The 21,445-nt window shown below is 42.3% G+C and overlaps 1 protein-coding gene across 1 annotated transcript; it reads left to right on the top strand.

Annotated features, from left to right (window-relative positions):
* The first annotated feature begins 50 nt into the window (after nucleotides 1-50).
* On the top strand, nucleotides 51-18,379 carry KDELR2 (KDEL endoplasmic reticulum protein retention receptor 2). Its single transcript, XM_039491088.1, has 5 exons — nucleotides 51-260; nucleotides 11,618-11,718; nucleotides 13,524-13,682; nucleotides 15,137-15,389; nucleotides 17,152-18,379. Exons 1-5 carry the CDS (start codon nucleotides 170-172, stop codon nucleotides 17,184-17,186), a joined length of 639 nt encoding a protein of 212 aa, XP_039347022.1. The 5' UTR covers nucleotides 51-169; the 3' UTR covers nucleotides 17,187-18,379.
* The last annotated feature ends 3,066 nt before the right edge of the window (nucleotides 18,380-21,445 follow it).

The raw sequence follows: 21,445 nt of genomic DNA on the forward strand, positions 1-21,445 counted from the left end.
GCAGAGGAGGGGGCGTGTCCCCTGCGGTGGGGGCGGGGCCTCCCGCTCCGGTTTCCCAGGGTGCATCGGGCGCGCTGGCTGTCTGGCCACGTCTCCGGGCCACGTCGCTCGGTGCCCGTTGAGCTCTCGCCATCTTCGGTCCCCGGCTCCGGGCTGCCCTGCCTCCGCCATGAACATCTTCCGCCTCACCGGGGACCTGTCCCACCTGGCGGCCATCATCATCCTGCTGCTCAAGATCTGGAAGACCCGCTCCTGCGCCGGTGCGTGCCCGGGGGGACCGCGCGGACTGGGGGGCGCGGGGCCTGATACTTCCTGGGCGGACCGGACCGACCCGACGCGGGGGAGCGGGGCCTGATGTTCCCTGGGAGGACCGGACCGGACCGACGCGGGGGGAGCGGGGCCTGATCCTCCGATGCGGGGAGGGAATTAGACCGACCGCGGGGGGAGTGGGGAAACCAGCTTTTCCACAGGGGCCTCTGCCCTCCCCTGCAGGTGTGGGGCACCCCCGCCCCAGGAGTTGCCTCAGTTGCCAGGGGCACCGAGGTGGGGAGCGGTGCTTTTGCTGGGGATGGGAGAGAGGGATTTCGTGGGGGAGTGGGGGCATAGCTGGCTGCTCCAGCTGCTGGAGAGAGAGAACTGTCAGGTCTTCATGGGGTACTCACAAAATCCCCAGCAGCAGGGAGAAGGGGGAGGTTTTTCTGAAGAGCTGCCCCGCGTGTAGACAACATGAAGATTTCCCCTTCCTAAATGTGGGAGGCTTGGGTGGATGTGAATCAGGGAGACTCCTGTCCTTGCCCTTCCTCCCCCGAAAAATACCCCAGGGCTGGGGTAGCTCTAAATAAAGGCGATGCGCTTCCATTGCCTCCTCGTGTGACAGCTCTGATCATGTTAAAGATTTAGCGGCTTTAAGCAGTAGCAGTTATTCATGCTTCAGTCCCTGACGCGCTGCAGAAAGCACTAGTACTTTCCTCCATCCCACAGTTGTGCAGCTCATTCCTTATGTAACTGCCCAGTGCAAAGCGAATGAATGGGGAGGTGGTTTGGAGGAGGAAAGGAACGAGTCTCCTGGAAGGCAGGCAAGCGTCACTTTGCACAACTACATCAGAGTTGCAGAAATAAGATTTTTTTTAAATTTTAAGTGAGCTGTGCTCATTCTCTAGCTGTGTCCAGCCTAAATTGTCCTCTGTCTGTATACTTTCCTTCTTTAAACACAGATCTAATTTGCAAAGGGCAGGCTTTGGTGCAGATGTTTGGAGTAGCTGACATTGCAGTTTGCAAATCCTGAAGTTTCTCTTGCAGGCTTACTATTTTATATCTAATCGCACTAATTTGCACTCTTAATGCCTTTTTCAAAAGGCGTTACGTTGCCATCATATTAGATTAGGGGATTTTGAGTGGTTTCTCACTTATATTGCCAACTTCAATAGAAAATTGGAAGCGAATGACTGAATCCGGGCTTGAGAATAGGCTCTCCATTGGGATCCCTGGCCTAGTCTGACGTGGCAGCTAACTGAAGGTGTGGTGGATTGAGCTGCTAGGAAGAGGGATGATGTTGAATTCTGGCTGTACGGTGTCAGCTTTTCAGAACCACTATTCTCATGGGTCTATAAATTAGCTGTGTAAATTCACTGTCACTGCATCGGGGGAAGGCTTGATTCCTATTGTACATTTATTAGTGCTTTGTCTAGTCATAGTCCTAACTCTCTACTGCTACAGAGTGGGGCTTCCCTGGACTGGTGTGTGTTTAAGTAGGGGGAAACCCCAGTGTGTGGAGGGATCCCTTGGGTGGTGGTTTAAAAAAAATTGCTAAGGATCATGGTGGATTCCCTATCACTTGAAGTTTTTTTAATCAAGATAGGATGTTTTTCTAAAAATATGCTTTAGGAATCTTTTTTGGGACAATTATACAGGAGGTTAGACTAAATTATCACAATGGAATTTATATCCATAGAGAAAAGTGATGGGGCTTCTACTGTTTCACTCAGTTAACAGTAGAGCTATCTGGAAATAGCTTTGGAAGCAGTTTTCTACCATTGTACATTGTTCCAGAAAGCTGGAACTACTGCTGCTCCAGTAATTCAGTCTAGGTGCTTCATATATGTGTATTAAATAATCTGCCCACCCCGCAGCTATCGGTAATACCAATTCTCCTACAGCCTGGCCTTCAACTGGAGCTTCTTTTGGCCCTCAGTGAGAGCAAGTATTCCTGTAACTAGTCCTTGCTGTCACTTGTCGGCATGAAGCATTGCCTACATATTAATTTTATAGTGAAGCAGGAGTGGCTAAGGTGGTGGGCTAACAAAGTACAAGTAGAGAGTTATTGTAAATTAAGAGCCCCAAGGGGCCTGAGGATGGGGAGATAAAATGGATGGTATGTACAGGCAGTATGTTTGAAATGTCTAATACCCTGTGCAGGTAGTTTATCGAGCGTTTATTTAGCAGTCTAGGAACAAGCAAGCTAGATGTGGAAAGGTGAAGAATATGGAAAGACTGATATCTTGTGTCAGCTACAGTCACTATTAATTTGGTAGTTTGGAGAAACTGGTTTTTAAAGTTACCAATTTTGAGTTACAATATTTGTCACAATATATAAGTAACTTGGTTTTCTAACAAACTTTATTAGGCTATCTAGCAATGAACTTAGGATGTAAATACAATGGCAGTTCAGAACTATTTATAAGGGGCCCTACAGATTAATGTTACTTAAAACATAATCCTTGCCAGTAGAGTTTACGGTCAAAGAGCCCAATTCTACAAATCCTTCTTGATGTGTCATACAAATAAGAGTTTTGGAATACTGGGCTCCATGTCAAGAAACAAATGCAGAGAAAGGTGTGTAGTTTGGGAGTTTAAAAAGCCTTCTAACCCAGGCATATGAGATATTGAAGAAGGGCTATATTGAAACCAGTGACCAAGATAAAAGGTTATATTTTCTATTGCTTGAGTGGTTAAGGTGCTAACCTTAGATTCAGAAGATCCTGGTTCAATTCCCTGCTTCACCAGACTTCTTATGTGATCTTTTTGGAATACTGGGGTACTTATTATATCAGCAAACATACAATATAAAATATAATTTAGTCCCTTCTCCCCTCCCCCAAAGGTGCTTAATGATCAAAATGCTATCGGTTCCCCAAAGTCACTTTCTCCAGAGTTAGTAGGTTTTTGGAAACAAACAAACCTTTCTTTACCTGTGTCTCCAGTAAGTTATAGAGTTGTAACATCTCTCCTGGGGGCTGCTTTTCTATCACCAAGAAGTGGAATAACATGTGTTACATAGGACCCCAGACTCCTCCCACTCTCAGAATGCCCTTCTAAAAGGAAATTAATTAACTTTTCCTTAGCACTTTTAGTAGGAAAAATCTGCTTTATGCTCTTATCTATTCCTTTTTGTGAGATGGAGATAAATTTACCAGGGTTTATTTTCTTAAAGAAAAGGTAGGTGGAACTAGGGGGCAGGAGTTCAAATCCTTCTTTTCTCTTCTCTCAGGGCTCTAGCCTCTAAGCCCTAACAACAACGAGTGAGAATAACTTTACTGTGGGCTTTTCTTCAGAGGCTCACTTGCGGTTCATTTGGGTGCAAGTGATCATGTAATGATAGATTTGACGATCCTAAGGAAAGGAAGGAGTGAGAGCACTAGAATAAGGACAGTGGACTTCAAAAAAGCAGACTTTAACAAACTCAGAGAACTGGTAAGTAAGGTCATGTGGGGAGAAAATCTAAGGGAAAAAGGAGTTCAAGAGAGCTGGCAGTTTTGCAAGGAGACAGTATTGAAGGCTCAATTGCAAACTATCCCAATGTGAAGGAAAGCTAGGAAGAGGCCAATATGGCTCCTTCAGGAGCTCTTTAATAACCTGAAAATCGAAAAGGAATCCTACAAAAAGTTGAAACATGGACAAATTGCAAGGATGAGTACAAAAGAAAAGCAAAAGGATGTACAGCCAAAATGAGAAAAGCTAAGATACAAAATGAGTTACACCTAGTAAGAGACATAAAAGGTGATAAGTTCTGTAAATACATTATGAGCAAAAGAAAGATGAAGGAACGTGTAGGCCCTCTGCTTAGTGGGGAAGGAGAGCTAATAAGTGATGACATCAAGAAGTCTCGGGTGTTTAATGCCTATTTTGCTTCAGTCTTCACTAAAAAAGTTAATGGTGGCCAGATACTCAATGCAGTTAATATTAAACAACAAAGGGGAAGGAATGTAAGCCAAAATAGGAAAAGACCAAGGTCAAGAAAGTTTAGGTATGTTAAATGTATTCAGCTCAGCAGGGGCTGATTAAATTAATCCTAGAGTACTTAAGTAGGGTGACCATATTTCCCTATGCTGAATGTGGGACACCTAGTAAAATTACTCATATTCAAGTTCAGCGGCAATCAATCAGAACAATGCAGTACAAATGTTAAAATTAACATCAAGTTGACTGAGCCTGTCAAAAAGGAATACTGCTTAGTTGGATTTTTTTATTTACCCTCTTATCTTTAAGGCTTTAGGATTCACATTAGGAGGGGTGACACATGCAAGGAGATGTGACACACTCCTGTACACCTCTCTCACATGGGGGGAGGGGGACACACCGACTGACTGACCCAACCCTCCCTGCCTGGTGCTCTCTGCCCTCCATGCCTGGCTGGGCCCCCAGGATGGACCCACCTGTCCTGGATCCGGGCACTGCGTCTTCTCAAAGCAACACATGAAGTGTGGGGGCACGCAGGGTCACATGCCCTCTTCCCCCCCACACCCCGATTTCTGTCAGGGTTCACACCAGAATGTAGCCAGCAGTAGCCTTTTGGTACTGTGCGGGAGGGAAGGGAAAGGAGCTGCTTCCAGCTGCAGGGGAAGGGGACTCGGGGAAGGGATGATCTGGCCCATGTCTTTGCAGAGCTCATCTCTTCTCTCCCCCTCCCCAGTGGTTGGAAGCAGCTTGTCCCTTCCTGCCTGCACAGTGTTGAAAGGCAGCTAACACCTTCAGGCTGTTGCTGGCCACCAACATAACCCAGCCGCCTCCTGTCCCCTGGCTACAGTGTGGACAGGAAGGGGTTAAGCCCTAAGGATGCATTGTGCACCAGGACCCAGGGAACCTGACTAGAGAGGTGGATCGCCAGGGAAAGGTGCCTAGGGGCAGGACTCGAGGGGGACAGGTGAAGAGGGTGCTAAGCCCCTGCCCAGGGGGCTGCTGTGGCGCTTGCAGGGCCGGGATGCAACAGGCTGGAAATCACTTCCTCCTTCTACCACCACACCAGAGCTTAGCTGAGCGGTAGAGAGGCTTCCCCATGCCAGCGCTGCACAGGGCTTTGGCACATGCAGGGCTTGGCTCCTCCAGGCCAGCGAGTCTTGGGCTTTCCTGAGGTGCCAGCCAAGCCAGAGGCGGTAGGGAAAGGAAGGAGCCTGCTGACCAGACTGTTGGTGAGCTGAGCACTCCAACTAGGGGCTGGTTTGCTGCACTGTGCTGGGAGCGAGATGTGCTTCACCGGGGGAGATATGGAGGAGCCATGGGACTGGGGGGCGGGGTGAAGGGGAAAATCAGGGAGAGGATAGAAAGAGGGGGAGCACGTAAAGAGCTGATGGGTGAGTAGCAGAGGAAACACACAACTGGCTGCTGCCTGGCGCCTGCCCATACACACAGGCCTCACAGCACGCAGCCAGTGCCGGCCGGAAATGGGCCAGGGGGCTGGGCCCTGCTGGCTGAGAGCGAGCACACAGTGGGGGCTGCGCTGATGGACCGGCAGAGGGAGCGGCCAGCCCCACAGGCTGCATCTTCACCCTGCCACCAGCCTTGCACACCTACCCCCATTGTCAGCCACTGGACCCCCTCACTCACTGCTGGTGGGCAGGTGGCTGGTGAGCAGGGATCCAGTCAGTAGCAGGACCCACCAATACTGATTGGGGGAAGGGGGGCATAAAATATGGGACAATTTGCCCGTTTTTAAGAAAAAGTCAGGACACCTGCATGAGGGCTTAAATATGGGACTGTCCCTTTATACTTAAGGAATGAGCTGAAGCAATCTTGGAATTGTTAGCAGTTATCTTTCAGAACTCTGGGAAGACTGGTAAGGTCCCAGAGACCTGGAGAAGAGCAAACATAGTACCTATCTTTAAAAAGGGGGAAATAGAGCACACAGGGAATTATAGACCAATCAGCCTGACTTTGATACTTTGAAAGATGCTGGAACAAATTATTAAACAATCAGTTTTTAAGCACCTAGAGATTAATAGGGCTATAAGGCATAGCCAGCATGGATTTGTCAAGAACAAGTCATGCCAAACCAAGGCAAAATTTCTTTCTTTGACAGGGTTACTGGCCTGGTGGATGGGGGAAGCAGCAGATGTGCTAGATCTTGATTTCAGTAAGGTTTTTGACACAGTCCCACATACATGCTTATAAGCAAACTAGGGAGATGCTGTCCAGATGAAATTACTATAAGGTGGGTGCACAACTGGTAGAAAGACTGTACTGAAAAAGTAGTTTTAAGTGGTTTGCTGTCAAACACGGAGCGTGTACCTAGTGGGGTCCTGCAGGAATCAGTCTTGGGTCTGGTACTAGTCAGTATTTTCATTAATGTCTCAGATATTGGAGTGGTGGGTGTGCTTATAAAATTTGCAGGTGACACCAAGATGAGAGGGATTGCAAGCTTTTTGAAGGACAGGATTAGAATTCAAAATGACCCTGACAAATTGTTGAATTGGTCCAATTCAACAAAATGAAATTGAATAAAGACAAGGGCAGAGTACTTCACCTAGAAGAAAAAAAATCAGTTGATAACTACAAAATGGGGAGCAACTAGCTACGTTGTGGAACTGTTGACAAAGATTTGGAGCTCATAATGGATTATAAATTTAATATGAATCACTAATGTGATACAGTTGCAAAAAAAAAGTGTAGTATCATTCTCGGGAGTATTAACAGGACTGCCCTATGTAAGAAATGGGAGATAATTGTCCTGCTCTACTCAGCAGTGGTGAGACTTCAGCTGGAGTACTGTGGCCAGTTCTGGGCACCACACTTTAGGAAAGATGTGGACAAATTGGAGAGAGTCCAGAGGAGAGCACCAATAATGATAAATCGTTCAGAAAATGTGACCTATGAGGAAAGGTTAAAAAAAAATCTAGGCATGTTTAGTCTTGAGAAAAGAATACTGAGGGGGGGACCTGATAATAGTCTTTTAATATGTTAAGAGCTGTTATAAAGAAGATGATCAATTGTTCTCCATGTCCACTGAAGGTAGGACAAGAAATAATGAGCTTAATCTGCAGCAAAGGAGATGTAGGTTAGCTATTAGGAAAAACTTTCTAACTGTAAGAGTAGTTAGGACCTGGAAAAGGCTTCCAAGGGAAGTTGTGGAATTCCCACCATTGGAGATTTTTAAGAACAGAGTAGACAAACACCTGTGAGGCATGGTTTAAGTTTATTTAATCCTGCCTCAGCACAGGGCGTTGGACATGATGACTTCTCAAGGTCCCTTCCAACCCTACATTTCTATGAATCTATGATTTTTCCTGTGGGAGTTTGTCATATCAGTGTTTGTTATATTCTAAGAATTCTGTAAACATCAGCTTACTCAAATTTGTCTGTAAGGCCATTCCAGAAGCACATCACCCATTATGATGGTATCAGATAACACTTCAGCAGTCACTGATGAATACCCAACTGTCATCTTGATGGCTTTATGCTATCACTTACAAAGCTTGTTTATTAGAGCAGTTTGTAACTTAGCACCAAATATGCATGCACCCTGTGATTTTCTCAGACGTTAAGGAAGGGTGCGAGCAAACCGACAGATGGTTTAACTGTGTGACCCCAAAGTAAGGAGAAAATTAGAAATAATTAAAAAACAAAAGCCCTCAAGTGAGTGATTCCCAAACTGTAGTTTATGGACCATGGAGAGCTGGCAAGTCATAGTGCTGATTCCTCTTTTCCATCTGCTTCTGTGTGTATCCAAGGTCTGTGTTCCAAGAAGAGCTTGAAGGCCTGAAAAAGCAGCTGAAAATGAAGGAGAGACAGGCTATGTACCTCTACTGAGTCACTGATTCCTAAGAGAAGGAGAGGAAATGGGGATTGAGGCCTCAAGGAGGAGGTGGTTTGTAATAGAGAAGGGGAGACCACAAGACAATTTCTGTATATGAGAAGTGAATAACACTATCAGTGTTTGAGAACCCCTGCCTTAAATTGTTCTGGTAATGTGTTAGATTAAGTGAGAGGAAGGAATCCAAGGGGAGAGCAAATTAACTTAGGTAGTACTGTTCATTAGAGCTTTGGCAGAAAATGCAGATTTTGGATAGCCAAACTGCTTATTTAAGCTTTTGAATTAGGGCTTCAGAAAAATATTTATCACACCAAACAGCAACTCAGAAATAATTACTAGGAATCTCTTTGTATGGAACTCCATACAGGATGTTGCTGCTGACTTTATTTAATATAATTATAAATGTCCTTTTTATGACATGGAAGTCAATATAACATGCTAAATAATGTGCTTCCATGAACTATACTCTTGGAGGAATTCTACACCACTGTGCACACACAGAATTCATGTCCTCTGCAGATTTTTTTTTCCTCTGCAGAATATAGATTCTGCTGGAGAGGTGCTGCAGTTACACTTTCACCTACCAGGGGCTGCTGTGGCTCCTGCAGAGAGGGCAGCCAGCAGAGAGGGAGGGGGAAGAGGCTGCATTCCTCACAATGGGGGCAAGTGAGGAGGCAGGGGATAGACAGCGGCACGTGGGGTTGCTGGGAGGTCACAGTCTGGGGTTCAGAAAGGTTAGTGGTGGGGGATAGATTGGCATGGGCTAAGGAGCTAGTGGGGTGACGGTATAGAGCCAGGGGCTAAATTGGCGGAGGGCTGCAGGGACACATGAGGACGGGGGAGGGAGGCTGTGGGGCTGCAGGGGGTAGAGGGCTTCAGGGTCAGAAGGGAATGGGGGTACAAGGTGCAGAGACACATGGGGACAGGGGTAGATGCGCATGACGGAATGGGAGAGGCTAGAGGTCAACCAGGGTCTGCATGGGGGATGCTCCCCAATTCTCTAACAATCCCCCCCCTGCAAAAAAAAAAACCCCAAACAACTGTTGCATACTTTATCCCACCTACATTCAACAACCCTCCTGTTTCCCTCCCAGGCTCTTTCCCTCTCCCTCAATTCCTCCAGTACCCCTGACTTCCCCAGGCCTTTGCACTGCTTCTGAGGGATGTGGGAAGTACGTTTCTATATTGTAGTTTAAATGAATTACTTAGAGTTCTGTATTAATATGCCTAGTAAGGAATCTATTGGTCAAAAAAAACCAAACCAAAAACATTTCCTGAATCTTTTTTTTCCCCTGTCTATATTGTTACAGACATACTTGCTGGCAGGTATTTTGAAATAAATTGCCAAAATAATTGAAACTGGCGTGATATTTTGACAAATACGCAGAATTTTGCAGAATTTTTTAAATTTGTTGGCACAGAATTTCCCCAGGAGTAAAACTGCCATGTACAGATTGTTTTCTGTAATCCATTTCAAATTAGAGTGTTTGCTCTGCAAATTAACTCATGAAATTGATTTGTTCTTCTGCAATATCCCTTGCCAAGTGTTAACGATAACCTGCAATTGCAAGGGCTGTCAAACTACATGATGTATACCCTAAATGAGCAGGGTAAGAGGGGCATTATGCACATTTTTAATATAAAATTGACCTTTTTTCATCTGGTAGGTCTTGGAATCAATACCTTCCATGGGACCAGCTGCACTGACTTCACATTCATCACTGAACCTTACTAGAAGCTGTAGCCAACTTGTATGGGAAAGACAAGTCCATATTTTCTCCAAAAAATGCCATTTTAGAAAGATTTAAAAAAAAAATCCACAATTGTTTGGAGGGGGTTATTTTGGGTTGGTTGGTTGGTTTGGTTGTTGCAAATCTTAACTTTTCACAGTAGGCTGATTCAAGTCTACAGTAGGTTCTGTACCTGGCCTGATGCCAGGTATCATTGGTGGGTCTGGACTTCAGAGGCCAAATAAATGGATTTACTTTTATATTCAAAATATTCTAAATGCCCATTTTTAAGGCTTGAGAACTCCATTCAGCTGTGGCTAATGGTGAGTGGGGGCTTAAACCATAAATTTCTTTTTTTGGAAAGTGAGATTGCAAAATTCCAACTTAGAAAAGATATAAACAAAAACTATATAGTGTTTGTCTATTTGGTTTTACTTTATTATGCTAAGATTTAGATTATTGGCAGTTGGTTGATACTAGAGAGAATGTATTAAGCTTCCCAAATAAATATTTATTACATATGAAAGTTGTAATAAAATACCTAATTAACAAAATATTACAATCAAGCTATTCAAGTAATACGGACTTTTTGTATAAATACAGTTTGTTTAGGTGCAAAGCATTGTTTTATTTGCGGGAAACTTTACTCAAAGCATTTCCCTCTCTGCATGGAGAGCATCATGGTTGAACTTGATCTGACCTGATCCTAAAAGCCATTACTAGGAAATTAATTCTATGGACCTTAATAAAGAGGAGTAAAGATTTGCAGTGCCAGGTTTTAACTTTTATAGCAACCCATAAAACAGGACAGATCTATAAATGCTAGATATTTCTTACCCTCTGTCTCTGAGCCTTTGAACAGATTCATCTGTTTAGCTAAAATACTTGGTAGACTACTTTCACTCAAAACAATCAGGAATGAGGATAGTCATATGGTAAGACAAATGTAGAGCAGGTGATGTCACTGCTCACATCAGAGTATCAGATCAGAATGGTAATATCAGGCAAGGACACTACAGGTAACGTTTTCAAAAGCACCTAAGACTTACTGTCTTCAGTGGAACTACTCATGGTGCCTGAAGTTAAGCACTTGCAAGGTCTTGTAGGATTGGCTATACAAGCCTAAATCCCATTTTCAAAGTCATTTTTTAAAATAAGATTTAGGCTCCTAGGTCACACAAGTCCTTTTTGTAAATGTTACTGTACATACTAATAAGCACACTTTCTGACTATTCTATATAAAATTTATTTGCCTAATCCTGTGGAGCAATTGAACTGTAAGAATAGATTGCCATATTCACTGTTAAAATAGCTTTAATTCCTTTCAAGTCACTAAGCAACTGGTGGTTGCATGCTCCTCTTATCCTTGGAATATGCAGTATCTCTTGTCTATCCTTGCATCTTTGGAGCTGTCCAGTATGTAGCTAATGTATAAGGGCATGTGACAACACTGGTTACAATACAAAGCTAATTCTTACTAATATAACTGAGCTCTGCTATATAGAAACCACTAGTGGTGATACTGAACAGATGGCGTAACCTTCAAAAGTATGATCTGCAAACTGTATGGCTTCTAATAACTTTAACTAAATCTTGTATCATGCTGGCACCTTTTCCACTGCATAGTTTAGTGATGCCAGTGCACCTTAGTTTGATATCACTAACATGCACAAACTCATGACTCTATTGGTGCTTCTCTTAGTTCTGAGAAGTCAGTCTCTGTCCTCATTGTGCAGGGAAATCCACTTGGAAATCCACTTGTGCAGGGAAATCCAATCCTGCACTTTCACCGTTTACTTCTACACCTTTAGCAGCAAACATTGTCCTTTGTTATATATAATAATTATTTCATTTATTGCTTTAGGTATTTCTGGGAAAAGCCAGCTTCTCTTTGCTCTGGTCTTCACTACCCGTTATCTGGATCTCTTCACTTCATTCATTTCATTGTATAACACATCTATGAAGGTACAGTATTCTGCATAAGTGAGAAAGGCTAGTCATTGTTTTGCACACACAGTTCCTTTAACAAAAGCCTTTTCTGGTAGGTGATGGTCTACTGCTTTGGTAACTTAAAGGACAAAGGAGCTTCAGACAAAGTATATGGAAATTTGCACTCCATACAAATACTCTTTCCCACCAAAGAAACCTTCTATAAGCTATTAATATGAGGAAATATGACATCTAAATCAGATGAAGCTGCAACTATAGAAAATGAGTAATTTGTTAAAAGCTGAGTAATAAGATGGACTTTTCATCATGGCATTTAGAGCTTTATGAACATCAGTTATCACAACATTGTAAGATAAACCATATACTGTTTGTAAAAACAAGTAATCTTACTTGCCCAAGGTTGCTCAAGAAGTTAACAGCAGAGCCAGGAACACACTCCCGGAATCTTGAGTCCCAGTCCAACACGCTAACCACCACTAGATTATATGAGTAGAGGCTGAGGGAATGGGGATTGTTTAGTCTTCAGAAGAGAAGAATGAGGGGGGATTTGATAGCTGCTTTCAACTACCTGAAAGGGGGTTCCAAAGAGGACGGATCTAGACTGTTCTCAGTGGTACCAGATGACAGAATAAGGAGTCATGGTCTCAAGTTGCAGTGGGGGAGGTTTAGGTTGGATATTAGGAAAAACTTTTTCACTAGGAGGGTGGCGAAGCACTGGAATGGGTTACCTAGGGAGGTGGTGGAATCTCCTTCCTTAGAGGTTTTTAAGGTCAGGCGTGACAAAGCCCTGGCTGGGATGATTTAGTTGGGGATTGGTCCTGCTTTGAGCAGGGGGTTGGACTAGATGACCTTCTGAGGTCCCTTCCAACTCTGATATTCTATGATTCTATATTTCTTCAACTTTCACGTTCACTTTGATGTGTGTTACTTTGGACATTGATGGGGTCATGTTTTCTTACTCTGGGCATATTTGAATATATTTATCTTTTTAATTTTTGCTTTTTTTAAAACATTTTCTGCATAGAATTGAACAAAGCACACTGTGTACAGTATTATGGCTAATCAGTGATAGAAAAGGAAAAAGAAATAGAAATCAACAGTTCAGGGCTTCTAGACATGTGCTCTTTCTCCAGGCTATGTGGCTTTTAAAGTGTTAGAATGGCTCCGTTGAGTAAGTGTGATGCTATAGCTACATGACAGACCATGCATGAGGATCAGATCTGTGTTTCTGATCACTGCATAAACTTTCTAATATCCATGTGCATGTTGCACTGTAATTTTCAACTATTCGTAACTTCATATTTTTCAGAAGTCCCAAAGCACATACTAGTAATGGATTATGCATATGAACAATTTTTAAGTTTAAATGTTTGGCAGTTTTTAGTATCCCCTTCACAGTTTTTCTACAAGAGGGAAAATGTATTTTTCCTCCCAGTCCTCTCCACTCAAACTTCTGAAAGAGTTTTGTTGAAACTTCCTTTAGTCACTATTAGCCAGAAGTAAGGTATGGAAAAATGTAGAACTAAAGGTGAAATGTGAAAACAGAGAGTTATAATGGAACTGCCTTGAATCCTGTATGACAGAAGCCATCAGGTTATAACTCGTATAATTATTTAGATTAAAATTGTAGAACCAAGAGTTACTGGCTTTTGAATTAGTACTCTATGAAGAGGAGTAAAACACCATTCACTCCTTGTATTCTTTTGCAGTGTCATATAGACAAACAGTAAGTTTGGGTTTTTTGTAAACAGTAATGTATTTTTTTTTGTTAGAGGGTGTACAATCACATTTGTTTTCTGTTTGTTTTTTTTCCTTATTAGCTTATCTACGTTGCTTGCTCATATGCCACTGTATACCTGATCTACATGAAATTTAAGGCTACCTACGATGGAAACCATGACACATTCCGAGTGGAGTTTCTGGTGGTTCCTGTTGGTGGACTCTCGTTTCTTGTCAATCATGACTTCTCCCCTCTAGAGGTTGGTTGAGGTTATTTCTGGTATTTTAAGTTTGTTGGTTTTCTGTAATAATGTAAAGATGATGTAATTTTATTTAAAATATGCTTTCAACAGTTAGAAATGTTTCAGTATGAAAAAATATTTTGAGGGTGTATTGGACATAAGACTTCTAAAAGCCCATTTGTAAAATACATCCTATGACAGATATAGTGGTACTGCACCCCTATCATACCTTTAAACTCTCTGAACTTCAGTCAGAATGTAGTCTGTGTAAAGAATACAGGTTCTGGCACTTGAAAGGCTGAATTTAGTGCTCCAGTGGATGGTCACTTCATTATTTTATCAAACAGAAGCATATATTGTTTACCTCACACTCATGGCTGTGATATTAATCCAGCAATATCATTTGTCATATGTTTTTGGGCATTTTTCAAGCTTAGCAGACTGGCAGCCAGTAAGAATTTGGTGCCATCTGGTGAAACCAAAAAGAATTACAAAAATTCTGAATCATTATACTGTATTACAAACTTCTAGAGTATTTGCAGAAATTGTAGCCACACTAGAAATACAGTAAATTTGTTTATCGTTTATCAGCACAGAAAATAAATGTTTCACTATAGTATAAAATATACCCTCCTGTATATATATTAATTGGAGTGAAACTGAATTTTTCTAGGCCATAGGGTTGTCAGATTTCATTAAGGAAAGTGTCTTAATATTGTCTTAATGTCCTTAATTGCAACATTTTTGTTTTTAAATCTCTCCTTTTTTTTTTTCCTATTGACTCATGAGCTTTCAGCCAGTGTTAAAATGCTCGATTATTTTGATTTCCATGGATGTTGCAAAACTTTAGGCTAGATGCTCTTTCCATTTAGGCATAAAATGGAATTTTACCTTCTTGTCTGCTTTTTATCTGGAGAGTACACAACAATTGAAGGTTGATAATTTTTTCCCCCTCGGTTAATAAGGTAAATGGAAAAGAATTCTCTTCTAGTCCGCTGAAGGTTTTCCCCAATTAGAGCCTGACCCTGCAACAAGTGAAGTCTATGGAAGTTTTGCTACTGGCTTCAGTTTGTGCAGGATCATGCCCTAATTGGAGGTGTGTGTGTGAAAGAAAATAGGAGGAACTTATTCTCAATTTACTAGCCTAAGATTCTTTGTTTAAATTCTGATCCAGAGAGATGAAAAGTGGCCTCAACAATTTGGAGACACTCAACATCTCACAGAATCAAGTCTTTTAAATGGATTTCAGGGTGCTGCAAATTTTTAACTCAAAGGTCTATGCAGTTTTCCTACTTGTGCTGATTGGAGAAGGTTTTGTCTGGATTTGTGACAAGGAGGACTTGTCAAATTACTCTTATTTGTTCATAAAATTGTTTGGTTTGACCTCAGTTTTTACTGCCTAACATCTTCCTGACTCAAAGGTATGGAGGGAAATTAGTGGTATTGAATGTATTTGCCTTTTTTTCTTTCAGATCTTGTGGACCTTCTCTATCTACCTTGAATCAGTTGCTATCCTCCCCCAGCTTTTTATGATTAGTAAAACTGGGGAAGCAGAGACCATCACCACTCACTATCTTTTCTTCTTGGGTCTGTACCGTGCCTTGTACCTAATCAATTGGATTTGGCGCTACTATTTTGAAGGATTCTTTGACCTCATAGCTGTTGTTGCTGGTGTGGTCCAGACCATTCTTTACTGCGACTTCTTCTATTTGTATGTTACAAAAGGTAAGTAGTACAGTAACTGGCAGCATCAGGTTGTATTATAATACCCTGTAGTGTCAGGCATGGTTAAATTGACTTTTTTTCTAACTGATTGTCTGTACTGAGGTCACCAACTTGTTAATATTATGTGTAAATTTTTACAGTACATTTTTTGATAGTTCTGGGCCTTTTGAGGGCCTATCACCACTACAGGTGGAACCATGGTTCTGATGAGTCTCTCTGACATAGTTAAAACTAATGTAATTCAGTGTATTCACATTGTACCTTTTTGGGGGAACAATCATGTCATCCTTCTTCCTGAACCCTGTAAAATCAGCACAGCTCTTCCACACTGTTTTTAAATTGGTAGTACGAATCTGAAGGGGCGTCCTTCAAGATGGAGAACTCCTCCTGGACAAATAAGATTTGATTGTATTTTATGTTGATCCAAGAAACCATCAGCCCTGTAGAATCTGTTAGCTGTTCTGCCCCTCCTCATATTTCCCCCCATCTTGTCACCCCAAAGTTGCATATTTGTGACTCTTATTACTTTGGTTAGGCCCACTATGGTAGATCACCACTACTGGTTCATTGATGTTATCATACCCTGGCCTGACAAAATTCATGATGCTAGAATTTAAGAATTTCCATGTGTATGCAAGGGGGCAGAGTGGAACAGTCTCTTCTTTCCATATACAGTAACTCCTCACTTAAAGTCATCCTGGTTAATGTTGTTACGTTGCTGATTAATTAGGGAACATGCTTGTTTAAAGTTGTGCAATGCTTCCTTCTAACGTCTTTTGGCAGCCACTTGCTTTGTCCACTGCTTGCAGGAAGAGCAGCCTGGTGGAGCTAGCTGGTGCGTGGTTGGAACCAGGGTGGACCGACAGCCCCCCTTTCAGCTCTCCCTATCAGCTTCCCTAAGTTCCCTGTGCAGCAGTTGCCCAGCAGGCTATCAATTGCAGCTGTCTCTCCCCCACTGTCATGTGCTGCTCCTACCCTCTGCCTTGGAGCTGCTCCCCGAGACTCCTGTTTGCTGGGGGGGGGGAGGGAGACTAATGTCAGGGTGTCCCCCTGCTCCTGCACCCCGCTTACCCCATCTTCCATAGAGCAGGGGGGACACATGACAGAGGGAGCTTCCAGGCAGCTGCAGCTGTGGTCCGGTCTCAGCTTGCTGATCTAATTAATAAGGCAGTGTACTTCTGACCCCACTCTTCATACTTAAAGGGGAAATGCGCATCTCTCTCTCTCTGTGTTTCTGTGTCTGCCCTCCCTCCTTTCCTGCTGCCTTATACAGTAGAGTGTGAGAGTTAACCCTTCAGGCTCAGCCAATTGCTAGTTCATCATTTAGCAGTAGCATTCCCTGGAAATATCCCACCGTCTGACTCCTCCACCTCAACTAATGTGTACCAGTATTAAATTGTTTAAAACTTAAAACTTATACTGTGTGTGTGTGTGTGTATACACACACACAGAGTCTGGTGAAAAAAATTTCCCTGGAACCTAACCTCCTCATTTACATTAATTCTTATGGGGAAATTGGATTCGCTTAACATTGTTTTGGTTAAAGTTGCATTTTTCAGGAACATAACTACAATGTTAAGTGAGGAGTTACTGTACTTTCCCAGTGAATTTCATGGCAGGGAGATGGGAGTTAGGAGGACCTGATTATAGAGCATTCCTTACAAAAAAGTGATTGATAAATTATATTCCTTCACATACTTCAACAATTTGTCCATGGATACATCTATGTATTTAGTAACTTTTTTTTTTCTTTTTTTCCTAGTACTAAAAGGAAAGAAGCTCAGTTTGCCAGCGTAAGTGCCAAAAATCATCACCAGCATCTGTCCTTCTGGATGCTTGGACAGAACAATCCTTACCACAAGCAAAGGCGAAGATGCTTGAGACAGAAAGTCAGAAATACAACTCTTTTTAGCACAGGTAGTCATCAGTGGCTCTGTAAGAACAGAGGAAAAACAACCAGCGGATTTCTGTTTGATGCATCTTGCCTCTATCTTTTTTATTACTATGTATAAAGATTTTTTACATAAAGAAACTTATACTGTATTAATAAATTCAGTGTGTAGTTTCAATTTGAATAGTTCCAAAAGTGAGGTTTTGTGAGGTTATGACCAGAAATAAGTACAAACAATTTTTTTTTAATTTTCAAGGATTCTTTCAAATTACTGATTTATTTCAGTGCACACACATGTGTGCTGCCTGATGGATGGTAATCATTATTCTTCCCCTTCATTTCAATTTTCATTCCACTATATTTATTTTTTCCAAAAGGTGAATTATATCTGTCAACTTAAATCTGAACCCACTGATATTTGATGTGAAGTTCTTGTGACCAGTATGCTATGCCATGTGCCGATAGGGAGTTTCCTATGAAAACATGTCAGTGCCATTAAGGCTGGCAGTCATGTTTTGTTAGAGATTTCTCTCTTTGGTTCCTTCCCTTTTAAAAACAGGCTGTTAAAGGATGTTAGGGAGTCCATTCTTATGGCCACCAGGGTGCGTACCCTCTGTGTCTTTGATCTGTTGTCTTGGAAGGCAATCCAAGTGATGAAGTATTTGGTGGCAATGCAGGTTAGAGAGGGTAAGGTGCTTGGCTGTGTGGTTTAGTGGTAAACATTTCTATTGTGTCCTTTATTCAGGAAAAGATGGTTAAACTGTTTTGGATGTAGAACCCTACTTTCATTAGTAGTAATATTGTTGCAGCTATAAGGATGAATAACCCATGATAGTTGTCAATTGCCATAATCTGTAGGTGATCATTTTAAACGTCTTCAGTTTTTCAATGAAAACTTTACAAGTAATGTCCATGTTCAGCTTCAAGTGGTTTTTGATGTATCACTTTTGGACAATTAGTATGATTTTTATAAACTTGTTTGAAAATCAGCAGCACCAATTACCATTCTTTATAGTCTTTAAATGATTCCCTTTTTTACTGAGCTGTTGCATGATTTATCCTGTGTTACCATCCTCAATAAACATTTTATGAAATGGTGTAAATGGTATCTTTGTTCTTAAATTACGGCTTTGTATCATCCTGTGTCTGGATGAATAGCTGTAGTAACAGACGGTGGTTTAAATTAATTTCATTGTTGCTGTACTGGTGTTTGTGGGGAAAGTAGATGTATTATCTTTAAATACAGAAACATCTGTTAGTATGAATGTTTTAGAAAATTATCTTAAAAGTGGAAATAAATCTGTTGCTGCACTAGATTGGATTTAGAAATGTGACAGAGAAGATGAGTGGATCAAACACTAAGAGGGTATGGATGGTCTACTGTTTTGAATACTGTATTGGGACTCAGGAGAGCTGGGTTCAGTTCTTACCTTATACTTTGTGTATGAACTTGGAAGTGACTTAATGTACTCTGTACTTTAGCTCTGCATCTGTAAAATGGTGATAATACTTTCTCCCTCACAGGGGCGGTGTTAGGATAAAATCCAGTAATGATTGTGAGGTGTTCAGATACTACAGTAATGAGTGCTAAATAATTACCTGGATAGATTTCATATTATTAATTACTATTGACCTGCATTTGGTTAAATTGTATTTGTCTGGTATGGGTCCCATTATTTCCCTCAGCTGTATTCCACCTAACTTCAAATGTAAATGAGATTTTGTTTTTCAGCTACCAGTCCAACTACTAGAGGTACTTCTAAAGTCTCATACCCATCCAACAATTTTGTGACTTGCTTTTCCCACATCCTTTTCTTTTATTTCTGCCCGTATTTTGTGTGTTTCTCTCCACCTCTAATATCGTCCCCAATTCCCCATTTCTTTCCTAATGTTTCCATCTCACCTGTCTTCCATACCTCTTGAAAACCTGCTGTCTCTGACCCACACCTTTGGGGAAAGGTTTGTTTTTTCTTCATTGAAGTTAAGACTGGTTTTGATCCTAGTTGTAGCCCATAAATTGAACATAAATTTCACATGTGGGCATCTCCCTTTCTGAGGTGGCCACTTCTGTAAGTAGAAAGACTCTCTCCTGAGGTCTGTACAGGAATTCTGTCTTTTCTATACATATCCAGCTTTGGGCAAGGTGAACATGGAATGTTACTGAACACACAAAAATTACATTAGAAGGACATTATTAAGGTCTCCTTTCACTTGTAATCAATCCCCTGCCTCATTGGTTACACACTTCCAACTCCGCAACAAATGAAGTAGGGGTCCTATAGACAGGTTTCTTCACTGTATGATCCTAATTCATCCCCAGAGACCTCCATTCTGTGAACTGAATGAGGCAGGGGTCTTGTGGGGAAATAGTCATAATTACATAATCACATACTATCATAAATCCATATCCACAAGGGGGCTGAATTAAGGTTGCACAGGCACCCTTAATTCTGGCATTTCCTAACTTTTGAGTGCTTGACTTTTATGTGCAGTCTTAATGTTCTTTTAACATGGTGTGTGTGTGTATAATTTCTTATCTTATTAAAAAAAACAAACTTTTTATGTGACATCCTAATAGATGTCTATACCACACTGTAAACCTGGGTCTGTGAGACCCAGGCTTGTAGACTCAGTGTTTCTGAGCCCATGCTGCATTGTAAACCTAGTTTACAATTGCTGGACCAGCAGAGCCATGCTAACGTGTCCATACTACACTATGCAGACCTTCTTACTCAGGTCTATGGCTTGAGCTGCATCCAGACTGCAAAATGACAGGGCTCGGACCTAAGTCACAGTGGAACTCAGGGTCTGTCGCAGCTATGTCACTTCAAAGGGTACTCAGGAACCAAGATTGTGAGGCACCTTGCCACTACTTACCCATAGTGTGACAGTCTTGGCTCTGCTTGCTTTGGAGCAGGTCCCTGAAACCAACAGCCTGTAGCAGCATCAGCACTGCTTTCCAAGCCTTCGCAGACCTCAATCTCTCTGTACAGGTAGTGACAGGCACACACCAACCCCCAGATACTTGGAGCATTCCCTGCAGTGTCCAGCCCATTATCCACGGGACACTTGCAGAATTAGCAGGCCCACTCGTCCCAGCGGAACAGGATACCCCCTGCTTGTAAGAGTCAACTCATAACCAGCACCTTGCATAACACCACAGCACTGAGGTATATTCATAGTGAAAACGAATAAAGACAAGAGCTGGGGGAGATAATGGGTAAGGATATTGGAAACAAATAGTTACACAGAAAACAAAATTGTAACATGCTCTCCAGAGATTAAATTTAACTAACAGGTTAACCACCTGTCTAAAGATGTTTGTCACCCAAAGTCCTCTTTAGTGTTTTCAGCCTCGCTTGGCTGAGACCCTGCTTTCATGAATGGAGATGGAGGATGCCAGGATGTTATCTTTGCCTTTTAGAAATAACCCCAAAGTTCATTGTCTTTGCTCAGAGCCAGGATACCACCCATGGCTTTTTTTTTCTTTTTCTGTGTGGTCCTTTCCTGTTGAGTTCACATCAGTTCATTACCATTTGACTTTGTTTGTAAATAGGCATCCATTGTGTTAGCTTACAAGGCTTCCTTTACAGCCTGACAGAAATACACATTTCTTACCTCCTATCTGGAGGAACCAGCTGAAGGCATGTCACCTTTTGCTGACCTGCTTTTAATTTACATGCTTAAAGCCATAATATTCTAGTACAGATTAAGAACTCCTTACATAGTACACATACATACATTTCACAATTATATTGATGACCAGTCTGTCACTGTCTTCTTTTTGGTGAACCAGAACATACAGATCAGAATCAGGAGATTCTTGGAACCCCGCGGTATCGTGTCAGTGTGGGAGAGCCCCACAGAACCCCGCATTGTAGTGGCATGTAGGGTAATGGCATGGTGCTGTAAAGTGATATCATATGGTTGTCACAGTGCCATAAGGGGCAGGACAGGGCCAGATGGCACATCTGCCGGGGGGGCAGCATCATGGGGGACAGCCAAGTGCCCGGTGCCCAGCCTGCTGTCTCTGCTTCCACTTTCAGGGGCGCGCCTGTCAGCACGGGAGAGCCCCGCGCATGCGCCTTGGGGCTAGGCAGGCGTGGGAGAGAGGGAGCTCTTCTACACAAACCGACGCGTCCGCAGAGGGGACTCCGAGCCGTGC

This window comes from Mauremys reevesii, linkage group 10 (genome assembly GCF_016161935.1).
Source record: "Mauremys reevesii isolate NIE-2019 linkage group 10, ASM1616193v1, whole genome shotgun sequence".
In the NCBI taxonomy this organism is placed as follows: Eukaryota; Metazoa; Chordata; order Testudines; family Geoemydidae; genus Mauremys; species Mauremys reevesii.